A 16,352-nucleotide genomic window follows, 5' to 3' on the forward strand; every position below is an offset into this window, starting at 1 on the left:
GAAGAGCTTATGGTGCAGCAATACTGTTGTGTTTCCTTATGGCTATGAATTGGGAGCATGCTTTCTGTTGATGGGCACTAGGAATGAACAATGCAGCATTAAGCTGGCTTCACTTGTTCTTCAAGGATCCAGGAATGGATAGTAAGTAATGATCCTCTTCCAGTCTGAATGTGGGGCACAGTGAGCCTCATTCCTATTTGCTCTTTCAGAATATAGGAGATGTATTTGCGTTTTTCATAAGTTAATCGCTCCAGCTCCCAAGGGTTGATCTGCTTCTCTTCAGAAAGAGCGTCACCGTCATATAACAGAAGTAGAAAGAAGCATGTGGATGAAGATTGGCAAGCGTGGATTGAAGCCTAGTTAGAGGCAGGTGAAGGCAATTGATGGGAGAAGTTAAATGCCATCACAGACCAACCAAAGCCCTTGCTGTCTTACCAGGTCTGTTCACATGGTGAAGGTTGGGCTCTGTATGCGTTCCTTTATTCTGGACCATCCAGAAGGCTGTGTTCATCCTTCCTGAGATAGATACTACTATGGCATGATCTTCATTACATCACATCCAGAGTGACTTGTTGGGCATACGCTGTGTGGTTGGCTGTCAAGGTCATACAGAATAAGACACAAAACAAGGGGAAAAAAACTCCATGCTTTAAGAGTCAGTGTGCACGTGGAGGCAGAGTGTGGCAAGAGCAGAGCATGCAGCAGCTATTCTCACACTTCATTGTGTCTGTGTGGCAGTCGAGATCCTTCCCTTAAGGACTGCATGTCTTTTCCAGGTCAGATCGGTATGTGCTGGCTATATATTCAGCATGCAGGAACCAGAGTGTCCTTTAGCAGAACCCTTCAAAGCAGTAGCTGGCAGCCTGTGTCTTACCAGGCCTCTCATCCCACACCAGCTTACCCAAATCTCCCTGCACTGATTGACAGAGTTGGCTTCTCCCAAGGTGCTCGTTTCCTTCTTGAGCACCCAGATCCTTCTTTCTCCCTTTTTATTGTATCTAACAACCTGTAACTAGTTCTTGAGTTAGTTAATAAATAGTTTAACACTGGTTCTTTTTGTTTTCCTTTTGATCCTTCAAGAGATTGCCTTTTGTTATTCAAAGCCAAAGGTGCTTGACACAGAAGCAATGCTGAAGCCCCCAGGCTTCAGACTGTCTTGGCTGTGGGATCGTTATGCCTATAACTGATTCCCATTCTCTGTGTCTGATAAGCCTTGGGGAAGAACTGGGCAGAGAAGAATGCAGCACTCTAAATTCCTGAGGGGTGCTGGGAGGCATCCATCCATGCGGGGACTGGAGGAGTTTCACCTGCTGATCAGGGCCTTTCAGGATCAGCATTTCACCCCGCCGAGGGATCCTCCCGCCTTTGACTTCCTTTGCAAGGCTGACAAAAAATCTGGCCTCCTATCTGAGGGGGGGGAGATACCTCCCTTTGTTAAGCGGAGCTCAGAAACGTCCAGGTCAGACGATTTTGCTTTTGAGGCCCAGGAATTGCTCCTTGAGTCCAAAAACTGACCCTGGGAACTGCTGTGTCTCAGATTTATTACCTTGTGAGCATGTGCTCTGAGGAGGACCTAGGTTCTTTGCTTTTCCGTTGCATCCAAAAAGTGGTGTAATTTACTGATACCATTAAGTCTGTCAGTGTCATCAAGCCTGCTGCCTGCTGATGTGCCTGTAAAGTCTCCACTTCGGCATCAGTATTGCTTAGTCTTCTCTTGGTGATCTTAACGCTTCACCAGGAGACCAGCTGTGCCCTGCAGATCAGTGCATTCTTCCTTCAGCTGGCTCTCCTGCTCTGCACCTCTGTCTTGTGCACCACTACCACCAACTTCAGTGCTGATCGTCGTGACATCTCATCACCATTATCTTCCTGCCCTGTGGTACCAGCATATGCTTCAGTGCCTTCGGTACACACCCTGCTGTTGGCTTTGAGACTCAGGACCTTTCTTCTGCCTCCTGCCATTCTGCCTTTGCCAGTGGCATCTGTTACTCATTTTCTGATTTTGAGCCTGTCGGAAACCTGCACTTCAGGATCTCAGGAGATTCTTGCCGTTTTATCTGAGCATACTGTCAAGGAAAAATTCACATTCCCAGTCTAGCTGCTGTGATAGATCTCATTGGATAGGGAATAGTATGGCTTCAGCTCTCCTCAGCTCCCCGACCCTATTCACTATCATGCCAGGGAATTCATTGTTTAATGAAAGTCATTTTCCCTGGCCCTTCCCCAGCCAAGACCAATGTCATCACATGGTAAAAGGTGACATATGCTTAGATATTTCCCTTGTATCCTCCCACAGTATCACATGCCAGCTTGACACCAAACTTTCTCCAGGCATGATACAGAGACATTTTTAGTTCTGTCATTAATTTATATAAGGTGCTTGGGGTGAGATAACTTCTTTTCTTGGTCCTTTCGACCTCAGACATAATGCGTGATGGCATCAGCACTGGTACCACCATGTTCTAGTACCAGCTCTGCCTCCCTTTCTGAGTAAGCTTCAGTAACTGATACTGCTTCTTTCTTGGGCTCCATTGGCTCAACAGATTGATTCCTCAAGGTTGAAGAGACCAGCTGACACTCCTGGGGACATGCATCTTGGCTCCTCTATGACTGATGGACTGTCCAGTACAACCCCTGATAAAGAAACAGAAGCCACTTATTGTTTTACAGACACCCAAGCCTTCTTCCCATTCAGACAGGCAGGATATCTGACGGAGCGTCTTACCAGGAGTTTTCTGGAGGTTCCTGTGTATTTCCAGATGCACAGTATTTTACCATTTCAGCCATATCTCAAAGAACTGACGTCTCTATTTTTAGGCAAGAAGAGAAAAGGTAGCTGCAGTATCATCTGCTTTCCTCCATTCCTTGCTGCTCCTGTGGGTTATACGTCACGCTGAAGGCAACTGATTTGTTATTGTGCCCTTTAATGATTTGAGGGTGGTATCTTATAGGTAAAATTGAACAAATGGCGAAGTACAGAGTATCTGTGGGGTTAGTACGTTGGCAAAGCCGAGCAGGTGTGTTTAAACATACCTTTGGTGTGAACATGGTCATCCTGAGTCAAACCCAACAATGCCCATGGACAATAGCATAATCATACTTAATTGCATTTATGCAGTTACAATTAAGGAAAAAGACAATTTTTAAAACTGTCTTAAATCATCTCCTCTTTGTGTTCATTCAAGGTAAATAATCCTTTCTCTTCATCTGTTGCTCCCTTAAGTAACGTTTTCAACAAATATATACAGCAGTACGGTTTGCTCACCACAGTGATGTTTCAGGATCTTTTAGCAGAATTATTTTTCCCCCTTTTTAATCCAGTTATCCAACCCATTGATTTTTCATTATCAGTTTTCACTCGAATTGCAGCTTCAGTAGTGGGGGAGGGGGTTCCTGCTTCTCTGTCCCTACCGCTAGCCCAAAACGCTCCACACATTGGGAGCACAAATCTTTACTTCATGGAGACTATGCAGAGACTCACTGAGTTTGAAGGAAGGGTAGAGCTAGAGTTGAAAAACAAACAGGTAGTCACCTCGTTTTAAGTTTTATTTTAATTCCATTAATACTCCCTGAATCTGGACAGTGTGCCTGTCCTCCTGCTCATCTCCTTTGCCCCTGGAACTTTCTCTTCCTTTGGTACCATACACCTTCAGCTGTTGTTTGGGATGTTTTTGTCTGCTCTGGTTTTATTGCTGCTCATATTCTTATATGTTCTTTTCCCTAATCAAACAACAAAAGCACACAAGCAGCCCTTGCTCCTACCTAAAAATCAAATGCAGGCCCCTACACCCAATGTGCATCTAGTTAACCATATGTGTCTTCCTCATCCTCCAAGTACTGCATAATCCACCAGGCTTGGCAAATCCAACCTTTCTTTCCTCCAATGCTTCACATCCTTTACACCAATTGCTTTCTTTCGCTGGCTTACTTGGCCAAATAGGCTGCTGGTCTCGTGAGACGGGGAGATGGATGCTGGGCATCTGCTCGCTTCTTCCTGGTATTGTGGTGGGGAGGGAGAGGGGGAGCAACAGAGAGGCAAATAAAGGGCAGTGAGGAACAGTTTAGCGTAGGTGGAAGAAGGGCCATCAGCACCTTCAGATTGTATTCCTTCACCAAAAATCACTTTCACCTTCTCACACAGAAGGAGAAGCAACAACATGCCTCTTTGTTGCTTCCCTGTACCTTGAGGTGTTAGAGGAAGGACAAGCACACTAAACACTTGTGGCCCCTCCTGCTGATCCTAGTGATGGCGATGAAAATAGAGCAGCCTTGGCTCACAGAAGGGTGCTTGGAGCTCCTGCAAGCAGGGAGACGGAAAATCACAGGACAGTTCAAAGTAACAGGTATGTGTGATTTCTCCTGGGGGTGCTGCCTTTTTCTCACAGAGCTCAATTAACAGGGGTCACAGAGCACTGATTAGCTGCTTTGGCGTTTTGCGAACATAAAGCAGTGAAAAATCCAGGGCGAATGGGGAAGAGAAGATCAAATAGACACTTATCTCAGCACTCCTGCCTGTCCCTGGCATTTGCCAGCTCAAGTGAAGAGCCTTTCCAGAAGAGGCCACTGCGGGACAGTGCTGTATCTGCGCCGGTATCTCTGCAGCTTTTCTGCCTTCTCTCAGCAAAATAACAAACAAGTCACCCTCAGCAGCTGTGTCATGCATAGGGTGGTTGCAAGATAAAAGCAGAATCACAGGAGAAGCATGGACCATAGGCAGCTGGGGAAGATCAGAGCATGCCCTTTTGCCACTCTGCTGTGTGAGATGAGTTCAGTTCCTACAGCTGGCGTCGCCTTTTGGAGGGGTGGACTTGCTGCCTCCTGTCCCTCGTGTGACGGAAAAGGGGTGGAAGACAGCACACATCAGTTCACAGCATGTAAAAGGACACCTCCATCTAATTCAAGAGTTGGTGAGTGTGGACTGGTAGTGCTAAAGAGCCCAAGCTGGAAACTTCCTTGGTTGCTCAGTTTTTCTGCCGTGGCTGGGGGGAGAAGTCTGCATGAGCAGACCCAGAACCTCCCTGAAGGGTGGGCAGCTGTGGTGACCTTGTGGCTTCCCCTTCTTCCTTTGTGCTCCCCTTTTTTGGGGGGTAGCAAAGCAACGCTCCCACTTCAGCTGTCATACCCAGGTTAAGTGGCTGCACTTGCTTCTGTCAAGCCAGCACATGCTCCTGTGGTGTGATCCCTTATTAGACTAGACAGCCCACATCAGCTCTCCATTCTCTCTGCCTCCCTGGAGACACTGCCTCGCTCCATAGCTGTTCCTATTCTGCTTCTCTGTGGGATACAGCATATCTGCCAGCTCCCCCGGTTTTTATTGTATGGAATATTGTGTGAGGTAAGATGGAGGAAGACAAGGAGCAGGCGTGGAGTATTCTTAACTGCTGAAAACCTTGGGTTTTCTTAGCTGATTTTTTCTCTCTCCTAAACATGAACAGTTTAGGAGTTCAGCTGGGAAGGGAGTGAATTCCCTGGCATCCAACCATGTAAATTCGATTTCCTTAGCAAGATCAAGCAGCTCTTCTGCTGGAGAACCCGCTCTCCTAAGTTTGTATTATCATCTTGGAGGAAAGGTCCAAAACCCTGATGTCTTATCTAAGCATCTCTTCATCATATTCTTGGGGGCAGTCTCAGTGCCAAATTTGAGCTCTGGAAGCAAGTTATGGGGTAGACAAGTGAGGGGCAGGCAGGGAACAGGAATTGCTAAGGTGCTGAATTTACTCTCCTCTACTTGTGTGGAAAACTTGGGAGTATCTTTTATAGATGTGGAAACCTCTGATCACTTATGTTTCAGGCTGCCAAATCCAGGAGTTAGACCAGACAGCTTTAGGGGGAGGAGCTGCCACTACTTAACATTTGCTAACCAGCTATGTTTTTTGTCCTTATGGTTTTAAACAAAACTGTAGTTGTAATGTAGAAAGTTTGTCAAGGAGTCACTGCATGTAGAGCTCAGTGCAATCCACACTCTGATTCTTCAAGGGTCTTTCTCCTCTCCTTCACTGCCAAGGCTCCTGATGGCCACGCAGGTAAGCCACAGAATTACTTGAGGTTTGGGCAGCATCTGCATTCAGAAAACTAGTTCTAGTTAGAAGTGGAGGACAAGAGGCAGGTCTGTACATGCCTTGATGGTCTTGTACTCCAGCAATCTCTGCTGTATTTCTGGATCTGGGAAAAGAAACTTCACTCTAGAACCTTGATAAACCCAGTTTAATTTCCATCCCCCACCCCCCCAGCCCAGTTTGTGGTCTCATTCAGGGCCCATTAATGTAAAATGTCCTCCTTTTTGTTCATAGCCCCTTGTAGGCCAGCTGGTCTTCTTCAGGCATGAATCAAAAGAGGGCACTGAAAAGCAGGATGAGCATGGGTGTTTGTTTGCTCCATAACAAGGGCTCTGACAGGGTTGGACCTTGCTGAGGTCTGTCACCATTTTGTTGTGGCCAGGAGTTACTGCTTCCCTCGAGACTGTCCCTGGCTGGAATTTGTGAAGTCTGTCCCCACCAGTGGTGCAGGACAGTGGTTCAGCTAGTGGCACTGCTAAGTGAATTGGAAGTGAAATCATAAAATGGTTAGAGTTGGAAGGACCTTAAAGATCCTCTAGTTCTAACCCCCTGCCATGGGCAGGGACACCTCCCACTAGACCAGGTTGCTCAAAGCCCCATCCAGCATGGCCTTGAACACCTCCAGGGATGGGGCATCCACAACTTTCCTGGGCAACCTGCTCCAGTGTCTTACCACCCTCACAGTAAAGAATTTCTTCATAATATCTAATCTAAATCTACCCTCTTTCAGTTTCAAACCATTACCCCTCATCCTGTCGCTACACTCCCTGATAAAGACTCCTTCCCCATCTTTCCTGTAGGCCCCCTTTAGGTACTGAAAAGCAGCTATAAGGTGTCCCCGGAGCCTTCTCTTCTCCAAGCTCAACAACCCCAACTCTCTCAGCCTGTCTTTGTAGGAGAGGTGCTCCAGCCTTCTGATCATCTTTGTAGCCCTCTGGACTCAGTTATGATTCCTGGATCTCCAGCTCCTCGGTCATTTTGCTCTGCTTCAGTGAAGTGTTTTGAAGAGGGGCCCTTCAAGGTGCTTGTTGCCCTTGAGCCTCTGCCAGTCTCATTGCCCTGATGACAAGTTGGCCAATGGTCTGAGGAATATGTGCTTTCTGTTGGCTTGCATACCTTCTGAGTGAGCTGCACACAGAGGGCTTGCAAGGACGTGGGGAATATACCTATCCGACCCTTTTATCCCTGAGAAGGATGGGGTAATATCTTTTCCCTGCATCGTGCCTGACTTAGTTTCTCAGTAGGGTAAGTTGTTTGAAGGTAAAGTACAAGCTGGTCCATAAGGCTTCCTCCCCCACCTCAGATAAGAAAGCTCATTAATACAGTAAAAAAAAAAAGTGTCCATTGTTACAAGAGAGCTCAAGGTCAGGCTGGTAGTAGTAACTCATATTGCTTCTAAGGTCAGCCTAAGCTTTCTCTTTCTGACAAGCCACGATAGATTGGTCATGGGGGCCCTTACATTATTTTTTTCTTCTGAAATAGGCTTTGCTTCTCCTGACCCTGCTAATGATGTTTGACTGAGGTCATCCCAGCAAACCCTGAATCCTTCCCATTACCTTCTAGAGGGCTTGCCTTTGTGCCAAAGCATTGTACGCTTGTTAAGAATTAAGCTTTCCTGATCTCTGCTGTAGCAAAGAAGCTGTCTTGGTTGGAGAGGGGAGAAATATCTTGAATGCCATCTGTCAGTTAATGCTCTCATTAACACCTGAGTGACTCCCAACACCAAGCTGGTGCCTTTTTGCCAATTCAGAACTTAAAAGGTGCCAGCCCATAAGGTGAAATATCTTCAGTCCATAAAATTAATTCGTTGATAAGACGTCTGTTCTCATAAGACCTTGATTTTTGTTGTTGTCGTTTCTTTTAACTAGCGAGCTCACAAAGGCAAAAACAGTTCTCTTGTGTGCTGCCTAAGAAGTCTTTTTTAATTTATTACTGAGAACCTTGTACAAGCGCCACTTGTGCTGGGTGGCTGAGGGAATCCAAGTTATTTCAGTTTTTAAAGCTTTTACCAGACAGAAGTTTCGCCTCTATTATTTTTCTTACTGGCTAACCCTGTAAAAGAAACCATGAAAGTAATTGTATTCCTGTTCAAATAGTCTTTGAGGGAAAGGCTGAGCTCTCCCAGTCATGTTTTCCGTGTTCCTCCCACATATGACTCTTGGGCAGGAGGTGGAGGAGGTCTATTGTTGTTTCTGCTCTCTGTCGTCCTCTAGTTTTGTCAGGGTTCTTGGTTTTAATCTCAAGTACAGAACAATATACTGCCTGGGATAAGACATAGGTCAGGCTTGCCATTTTCCCAGCAGTTTTAGCTCAAGAGCGTTCCAGTATTTACTCTTCCGTTGCATTTTGTAAATTAAATGAAACAAGAGACTTAAAACACTGTCAACATGATAGATATTCTAGCTAGTGGGTCCAGGCAATTATTTGGAATCTGAACTTTTAGGAGCCTTATCTGTGTGTGCCAGCAGTATCTGAGCATCGTTGGGAAGATTTTTGCCTCCAATATTTCCAACTCCTTACCCTAATGTTTATTTTAATCCCATATTTACTCCCACAGGGTTAGGGGGTTTGTAGGGGGTGGCAGGGTTTTTTTGGAGGGGAGTGGAGGGGGCTTGTGACCAAATTGGCAGCAATAGACCAGATAGGGAAGTGTGCTGTGACAGTAATTCCACACTCGGGCCATGGCACACTGCCTGCGGGAAGTGCAGATTGACACGGGGATTCTCTTGCTGAATCAGTGTTTGTTTTTGCTTTTGGTTTTTTGGCTTGATTTTGTTTACAGTTTCCCAGCCAAGATTTTATTTACTTTGGAGACTTTAAAACTAAAAACCCGAGTCACTCTGCTTCCTCTGGGCATGAGGATTAAAAAAATAGGGGGGGATGGGGTGTATGTGTGTACTCATAATTGCATCCCTGACAAGTGCCGAGTTCGCCCAAAAGGCGTTTCACGCTGAGTTTGCCCTACAAGGTGCATGTGGGGCTGGGGTCTCTAGGTGAAGCTGTCCCCTCCCAAGCATGCTCACCAGACGCTCCGACTGGATTTTTTCCATATATCCTGTCAACCTTGTGAAATTTTCGCCATCTTTTCCAGAGGTCTCCAAAGGAACCCCTCCGGGAAGCCAGGCACAGTGATGAGCATGCTGGCCAAGCTGCCAGCAGAACATGGCCCCACGCATTAAAAGCCCGGGTATTGGGAAAGGTGCCTCTTCTGCAAGCAGGGGGAGTCACTGCAGAGGCAGACCGCCGAATTGGGATTGCCAGGCGGGGGGGGAGGAGTCCTCGGATCCCCTCTCCTGGAGCACAGAGAAACCTCTCTCTTTGGGAGGCAGCCGGGCAGCAGATGGCCGGGCTGCGGCACTGAGCTCTCAGGGGGTGTATCATTTCTCTGACTGTTCTGGATGCTGATACCCATGTTGGGGAGGAGCCCTTCCTTTGACTTGCTCCCGTCTTCTTTATGCCCTGATTTTTTTGCAGCTGCTACTAAAGATCACAGGCAACTTGAGCTGCAACCTTGCTGGTACTCTTGTGGGTTGTCTGCCACTATTCCTCCCCTTTGTGTCTCTGCCCATGGGGGGGAGGTTGGAACTCGATGATCTTTAAGATCCTTTCCAACTTAAACCAGTCTATGATTCTATGATTCTGTGACACTGATGTGCTACGTTGCATCCTTCCCTGTGCCCCAGATTTCCTCCTGTATATGTAGAGGTCCGCAATGTATGATTAAAACTTTAAACCGCAAGTGCGATTCAGCTTTGACATCCTTTCTAATTGCAAAAAAAGGTAGGGACCTCTGACAATGACCCTATGGTTTCAGAGGACAGACGAGACTAGAAATTGCATTGGGCTCATGAGAAATCACCTGCATCCTTTTGGGATGTATCACATAGATACACATGTACTGTGCCACTATTCCCCACTACAGCTATCCAAATTGCTTTGCCCATCAGGTGGCAACTGCCAAGTAAGTAATGCTGTGACAAGTGAGGGACACTTTGTCTCAGTTTTCTGAAATATTAGTGGTGCTAGTGAAGTTGGGGTGGGAAGAAAGGCAGTCGCTGAGGAGGATGAAGTTTTATAGTTACAGACTACTCTGAAGTAACTTTTCTGACCTCTTGTAGGTGATTTCTGTAATACTTTTCCTTGGTTAATGAGCTGTATGGAAGATGCTTCTGCTGTATGACAGGGGGAGGTAGAATTGGTTGAGATGTGGTGACTGTTGTGGCCCATGGTGTCACACTTTTTATAAACTGTTTCTAGGAGGCCCGATTTACTTTCAGGAGAGAGTTGATTTTCCTTTGGATACGTGCCCTGACACAGAATGTGTCCATGTACCAGTTCATCCTCCTTGGGAATACTTCAATTTGTGAGAAAGGACATTGCTGACCTAACATTGTCTCCATTGGTTGAGCGTGTTTGCAAGTCTTAGAGATGCTGAGAACCTCAGGAAAAGAGATACATCTGTCTCCTCAGCTCAGTGATCTTCCTGCCTTCTTCCCACCTACAAAAGGATTTTTGGAGGTTCTCAACTGCAGCACAGACTGTAGGAATTGCCACACCTGCAGGTGTATCACTGTCCTATTAGTAAGCTTGAAAAAAGGGTATTTGCCAGACTGCCTCCAGGCCATTCCAATCCTGGACCCTGTCTGTCTGATTCTTGGTTTTGAATTTTATGGATAATAAGTTAGTTAGCTAACAGTAAGTAACTGTTAGCTAAACAGTTAGTCCCGAGCATTTCTGCTTTGCGTGGGGAAGAATCCCAAGGGCCAGGTTCTCACAGATAGCTGTGCTCCCTGCAGATTTTCTTCTCTAAACCAAGGGGGCTGTTTCGGAAACCTTTTTCAAAGGGGAATTGTATAGGGACAGGCTAAGTGAGACTAACCATAGGTGTGGCAGACAGGTTGAAGACGAGCACCCCACATTTGTCTGGAGAAAAGAGGCAGGCCTCCATGAAGAGGGAAAATATAAATTGGGTAAGATTGAGAGTGATTGGGAATGCCTTGAGACATCTGGTTCCCATCTCTGGTTCTCATTTCTATCCTTATTCAAAGCGACAAATGCACAGTAGCTGTCTCTGAAAATTGATGGGGGTAGGAACTCAAAGTACTCTTGAGAACAGAGCTTGTAATGTATCGAACATTGGGTGGATGGCGGAAATTTCTAGTGTTAGCCACTTATGTGAAAGTCAAACTCAAACCAAATTGGTTAAGCCAACAGAGCCAGTCCCCAGGGGGATTGAGAGTTACATAGGCAAAGATTTCAGGCGATCTTCTGGAATTGAGGGGCTTCCTGGATCAGTTTTCTTTGAGAGCAGCCAAAATGGTAGAGCAAGATAAGTGACCTCATACAAGCAGTAAAGGTATCTGTCTGATCCATGCCTTTCCCGTTATTTTTTTTTGGTAGAAAAAAAAAATAGCCAGAAAAATAGGAGCAGACAAAACACTGTTAGTTTTTTTGCTTCTTCCTAGCATCCCATGTCACCCACTAGTTTTTCAGGATGCTAGGGAAACAGTTTTTTCAATCAATTTTATTGGAAATAGCCAGAGCCTCTGTATCAGATCTGATTAAATAATTTTCTGCCTTGAGCTCTGACAGAATTGAACTCAGGGGGCTGAAACCCAGATGCTCTCTGAGAGCTTCCCCTTCTACAATGGACTAAGCATCCAAATACACGTTACTTTCCTGCTTTCAGGAAAAGATACTCTCATCACTGTTTCTGTTCTTGAAAGCTAGAGTCAGATCGTCTATCTTTTTTTTTGTTCTAATCCGATGGATTCAGTAAATATCTAATATTTAAGCTGTGTGTGGCCAAATAGCACTCTTACAGATAAAAATTCTATAAAGATAATGTAGTATCATACTTCTTGCCAAGTTAAAGTTCTTGCTGTAAGTTGGATTGGGTCTTGAGGTATACAAGGAAGGCACTGTGGGAATGCACAGCTACTTCAGGTAGGTGTGCTGTGCACTGATTATTTCATTTTAAAAAAGGGTAGTTGCTACAGTTTTTACCCTAAATTAGTACTTGAGACGGCACAGAAATTTTATTAAACAGCCCTCCTTTATTGTGTTGGCTGAACTGTGTGAGTGTGGGGGACTGTTTCAAGTTGCATTTGTTTGATTGCTGATATTAGTGGGGCAAAATAATGACACTTGGAACTACCGATGCTTTGCTTGTGTCATGGAGAGAAAAAGCAAGCTCCAGGCTACAGAAGGCACTAGATCCAGGTACATTCAAGCACCTGTTGTTAAATACAACCAGAGAGCTGGCAAAACATCCGGTGAGAGGAGTTATCTCTGGGAGGTCAGCTTGCATTTGACGTCAAAAAGAAGCAGGCTGGTGGGGAGTGATCTGCAGGGTGGTAGCATCAACTTCTCTCCACTCGAGGAGGAAGGCGAATGCTGCCAGGTGGACATGGCTTGAGGAATCATGTGGCATCTGTTCCTTCGTTTTTGCAGTCACCATCCAGTCATGGTCCTTGCAAAGAGGTGCTGTCTTTACCAAACGTGTGAACCCCCCTGTCTAATAGCTGACTTCTTGTTGACTTTTAACAATCTTATTCCAGTTGGATTGCGCTCCTCTATCTCTTTGTTCAAAAATAATAGCTTTTGTAGTAGTTAGCAATTTCTCAGGCAAATGCAATTCTGTAGCATTGGCATGGTTCCATTAATCATATAGAGTAATCCGTTTGTGCCAAAAACCTATCAAGTTGAGCTGCCTTTTTGAGAGCTGGTGGGAATGTGTACCCAGTGGTGTTCTTGCCGGCATATGGACTTCCCGTGTGTGCAAGAATGGCTGGGGCGGGGGGGGGGGGGGGGGTGTCCCCCTTTGCTGTGCTCAGGGTACACAACTCAAGCAGGCTGAGAAAGCCTGGCAAGCCTTAGGACTCAAAGTGATATGGACAGATCTTAAGAAAGTTTTATATTTAGGGACACATGGCCTCACCAGCCCTTTTTCATTCCCTCCCCTGAAGTTTTTAGCAGTCAGAATAAGGACTTAAGTCTTCTTAAAATATAGACAGGAGTTCTTTGAGCCTTAAGCTCCATCACCAGTCTAATGTGTGTCAGATGGGGACAGTGACCCTCAAACCAGATGAGGGAAAGAAATGTGTGTTTCCTTGGGCTATATGGTGAACTGCTGTCAATGAAAGGGGGACTTAATGTGGCCCAGCTAGCAAACAAGAAAGATCGTTTTAGTAGCAGGGTTTATGAAGACTTCAAGTGTTCAGCTCTATCATCTGGGAGACTAGAGAGGAGAGAGTCCTCTGGGCTGAACCCTGTTTGGGAAGTACACTCGCATTGGGAATGAGCGTTGTTGTGTGGCAGGGTCCAAGCCACGTGCATTAACCGAACTGTGCAGATGTCCTGCCTGAGCCACTGGTGGAGGAACAGGCAGAAAGTGGCAGCACCTTTGGGGACAGAGGGAGATGAGAACAGGGGCCACAACAGGAGTATGGGAAGCACACAGCAGCAAAGTGGGGAGGAGATGATCAGCTACAGAAAGTTTCAAGGCTTTGAACCTGGGCATGGAAAACTATTTAAGAGGCAGAGAGAGGAGCGGGGCTTGGCAATGGCACATGTGAGGAACAAATGGAAAGCTGAAGAAGAGGGTCTCTGCATGAAATGTTGAGAGGCGGAAGGGGATCAGGCTTTTCTGCTTTGTTCCATCCTATTTTAGTAAAAGGTCGATGTTGGTGCTAGCACGAGGCACTACCCATTGGGATAGAAAGAGGATGGGGCTGAGGTGAGATCATGTTCTTTCAGGTAGGAGAGAAATAACAATCATACAGCATCCTGTAAGCTGTATGTGTATAATGTGAAATCCCACAGTGTTGCAATGACATTGCTATGTTTTGGAAACCTGAGTTACAGAGCTGCAGCTAACTGTAGCTGTCATAGGGCATGATTTTCCTTCAAGTGTTAACTGTCTCCATGTTGTGTTTGTTCAAGTTGCTCGGACACACCAGATGTTTCCAGCATGCCGAACTATAGTGAGTATGTGGGACTTTGTTTCCTTGGTTAGATCCCAGACGTTTCACAGCTACCTGGAGGACATCATCAACTATCGCTGGGAGCTAGAGGAAGGGAAACCCAACCCCCTGAGGGAGTCCACCTTCCAGGAGCTGCCCCTGCGCACCCGGGTCGAGATCCTGCACCGCCTCTGTGACTACCGCCTCGATGCAGATGATGTCTTCGACCTCCTCAAGGTGCTTTGGGCAACAGGGAAGGGGGAAATGGTGCGGCTGCAGGAGCCGGGCCAGATCAATGAATCTTCCTGGGAAGAGAAGGGTTGCTGCTATTAAATGTATTTTAACGCCAGGTACTTGGTGATGGTGCAGTGGGTTGGCAGTTCCCCATCTCCTCCCCTGCCTTGCAGAGGACCCAAGGCAAGCGCGCAGGACTGCTTTTGGGGCCCTTGTCCTGCGCGGGTGTGTTTGTAACACGGGAGTCGCTGAGTAAATTGGCTTCATTGGCTACTCTTCCTGCGAAGCGTGAATTTGGAGATGCTCCAACTGTAATGGCAGGGCTGTGAGAGCTGAGACTGCCTTGCTGAGGCATGGTGTGAGATGAAAGGATGGGGCTGAAGTGTACTGGGGGAGCTGGGGGAAGGGTGGTGGCAGGGAGGGGGGAGGGAGCTTCTCAGGGCTGTGCGTGACTGTCGCCAGCACTAATTAGACCTTCCCTGTCAGGAGCACCAGAGATGAAATGTTAAAATGAGAGAGGCCATTCAAATTAGAGATGCCAATCTAAATCCCTCCCTGGACAGAGAGTGAACGTCGCCTTCCCCCTGGAGTAATATTTTCCCAGCTCAGCCTGGAGGAGCAGCTGTACTGCTGCTGTGGCATGGTGGGAGGGGAGAAGGGAGGGAGGTGTTTGTGGAGGGGTGTCATCATGTTTTGTGTGACAATGTGGCCGCTTTTCAACTTGTCACCGTCTGGCGGGGGGCTCCCGGTGGGCGCAGGGCTTGGACGCCGACAGCCTCCGCGTGGAGCCGCTGGGTGAGGACAGCAGTGGTGCCCTGTACTGGTACTTCTACGGCACGCGGATGTACAAGGAGGACCCAGTGCAGGGGAAAACCAATGGAGAGCTGGCTCCAGACAGGCAGCAGCCCCCCCCCTGCCATGTCTCCCCCATGTCTGGGTGATGGGGGGGAGACAGCGCAGCCAGCCCGGCTGGAGGGCACTCCGCCTGACTGCTGTTGTGTCGGGGAGGGGGGCCTGGGAGAGGGCTGGGGCGATGCGGGGCGAGACTGGAGTTGCCAAGCAGACTGCGAGCTGCCCCGCGTCGCACATTGTGTCGGAGCCAGCCTGCAGCCTTTGTGGCACCAGGAGAGCCTGCTGTGGGAGCGATGCTGCCTACCCCACCGCATTCCTCCCCGTCTGCCCCGCACCGTGCCGGCGGCTCCTAGATCAGGCTCCCAGCGAGTGGGAATCCCTCCTCTCCTCCCCTCCCTGTCCCGTTGCTGCTCTGATTTAATCCCTCCTTTGGTTGGGTTCCTAGCAGCTGTTCCGATTTCCCTGCCCTTCTCCCATCCTCCCAGCCGCAGTTCCCTGGCTCAGCAGATATTTCATGGTGGTTTTGCCGTTTCGCAGGGGATGTGGGGGGCAGACAAACACCCCGAACGTTCCTGGGAAAACGGGCAAGAGACGAGGGCGACCCCCAAAGCGGAAAAAACTACTGGAAGAAAATTTGCTGAGGTATGGAAAGGTTGTTCCTGAAATAGACATAAAATGCATATGTTCCCAGAGGTAAGTATAATGTACTTCTGGGGTTCCCCCAATAAGTATGTATATACCATGCTGCCATAATTTCAATGCATCTCTGAAGTGAAGCAGGCTCAGACTTGGTGGGTCCTTTGATCACTCTCCAAAGAAAATTCTGACTGAGCTGGAAGCCAAGTTTGGTGAAACAGTGGGTATCACTCTTCCAACTGCCTCACTTCGCATGCAGTTCCCCCGTGCAGTGCTAGGGCATACGCTCCTGATAAAGAACGCTTTCACTGTGCAGCGCTTGAAGCCAAAATCCTGGCCACTGGAGTCAGTATAGATTTTGGGATGCTTCCCGTAAGAATTGAAATACTGTCCTTGCCAAACTCCAGCCTGCACCCTTCACTTCTTAAAATTTTACGAAACTATGATAAATATATATGGGAATATATATATCAAGCCTCTGTTCTGCATGCTGTTTTTTTCATGGTTTTGCTGTGCATTGAATAATTACTGTGTCCCCCATTCTTCTTCTCCAAAGCTGCTGCTTTCTATATCAAGCCTCTGTTCTGCATGCTGTTTTTTTCATGGTTTT

The 16,352-nt window shown here is 47.2% G+C and overlaps 1 protein-coding gene across 1 annotated transcript in view; it reads left to right on the top strand.

Moving 5' to 3' along the window:
- Window positions 1–16,352, top strand: part of CECR2 (cat eye syndrome chromosome region, candidate 2) — a 46,145-nt gene that overhangs the window by 7,416 nt on the left and 22,377 nt on the right. Inside the window, 3 exon segments of the mRNA XM_009879752.1 lie at window positions 14,074–14,257; window positions 15,013–15,152; window positions 15,644–15,748. Coding sequence (XP_009878054.1) covers window positions 15,097–15,152; window positions 15,644–15,748 — 161 coding nt within the window. The 5' untranslated portion in view covers window positions 14,074–14,257; window positions 15,013–15,096.

This window comes from Charadrius vociferus, unplaced genomic scaffold (assembly GCF_000708025.1).
Source record: "Charadrius vociferus isolate BGI_N301 unplaced genomic scaffold, ASM70802v2 scaffold90, whole genome shotgun sequence".
NCBI classification, from domain to species: domain Eukaryota; kingdom Metazoa; phylum Chordata; class Aves; order Charadriiformes; family Charadriidae; genus Charadrius; species Charadrius vociferus.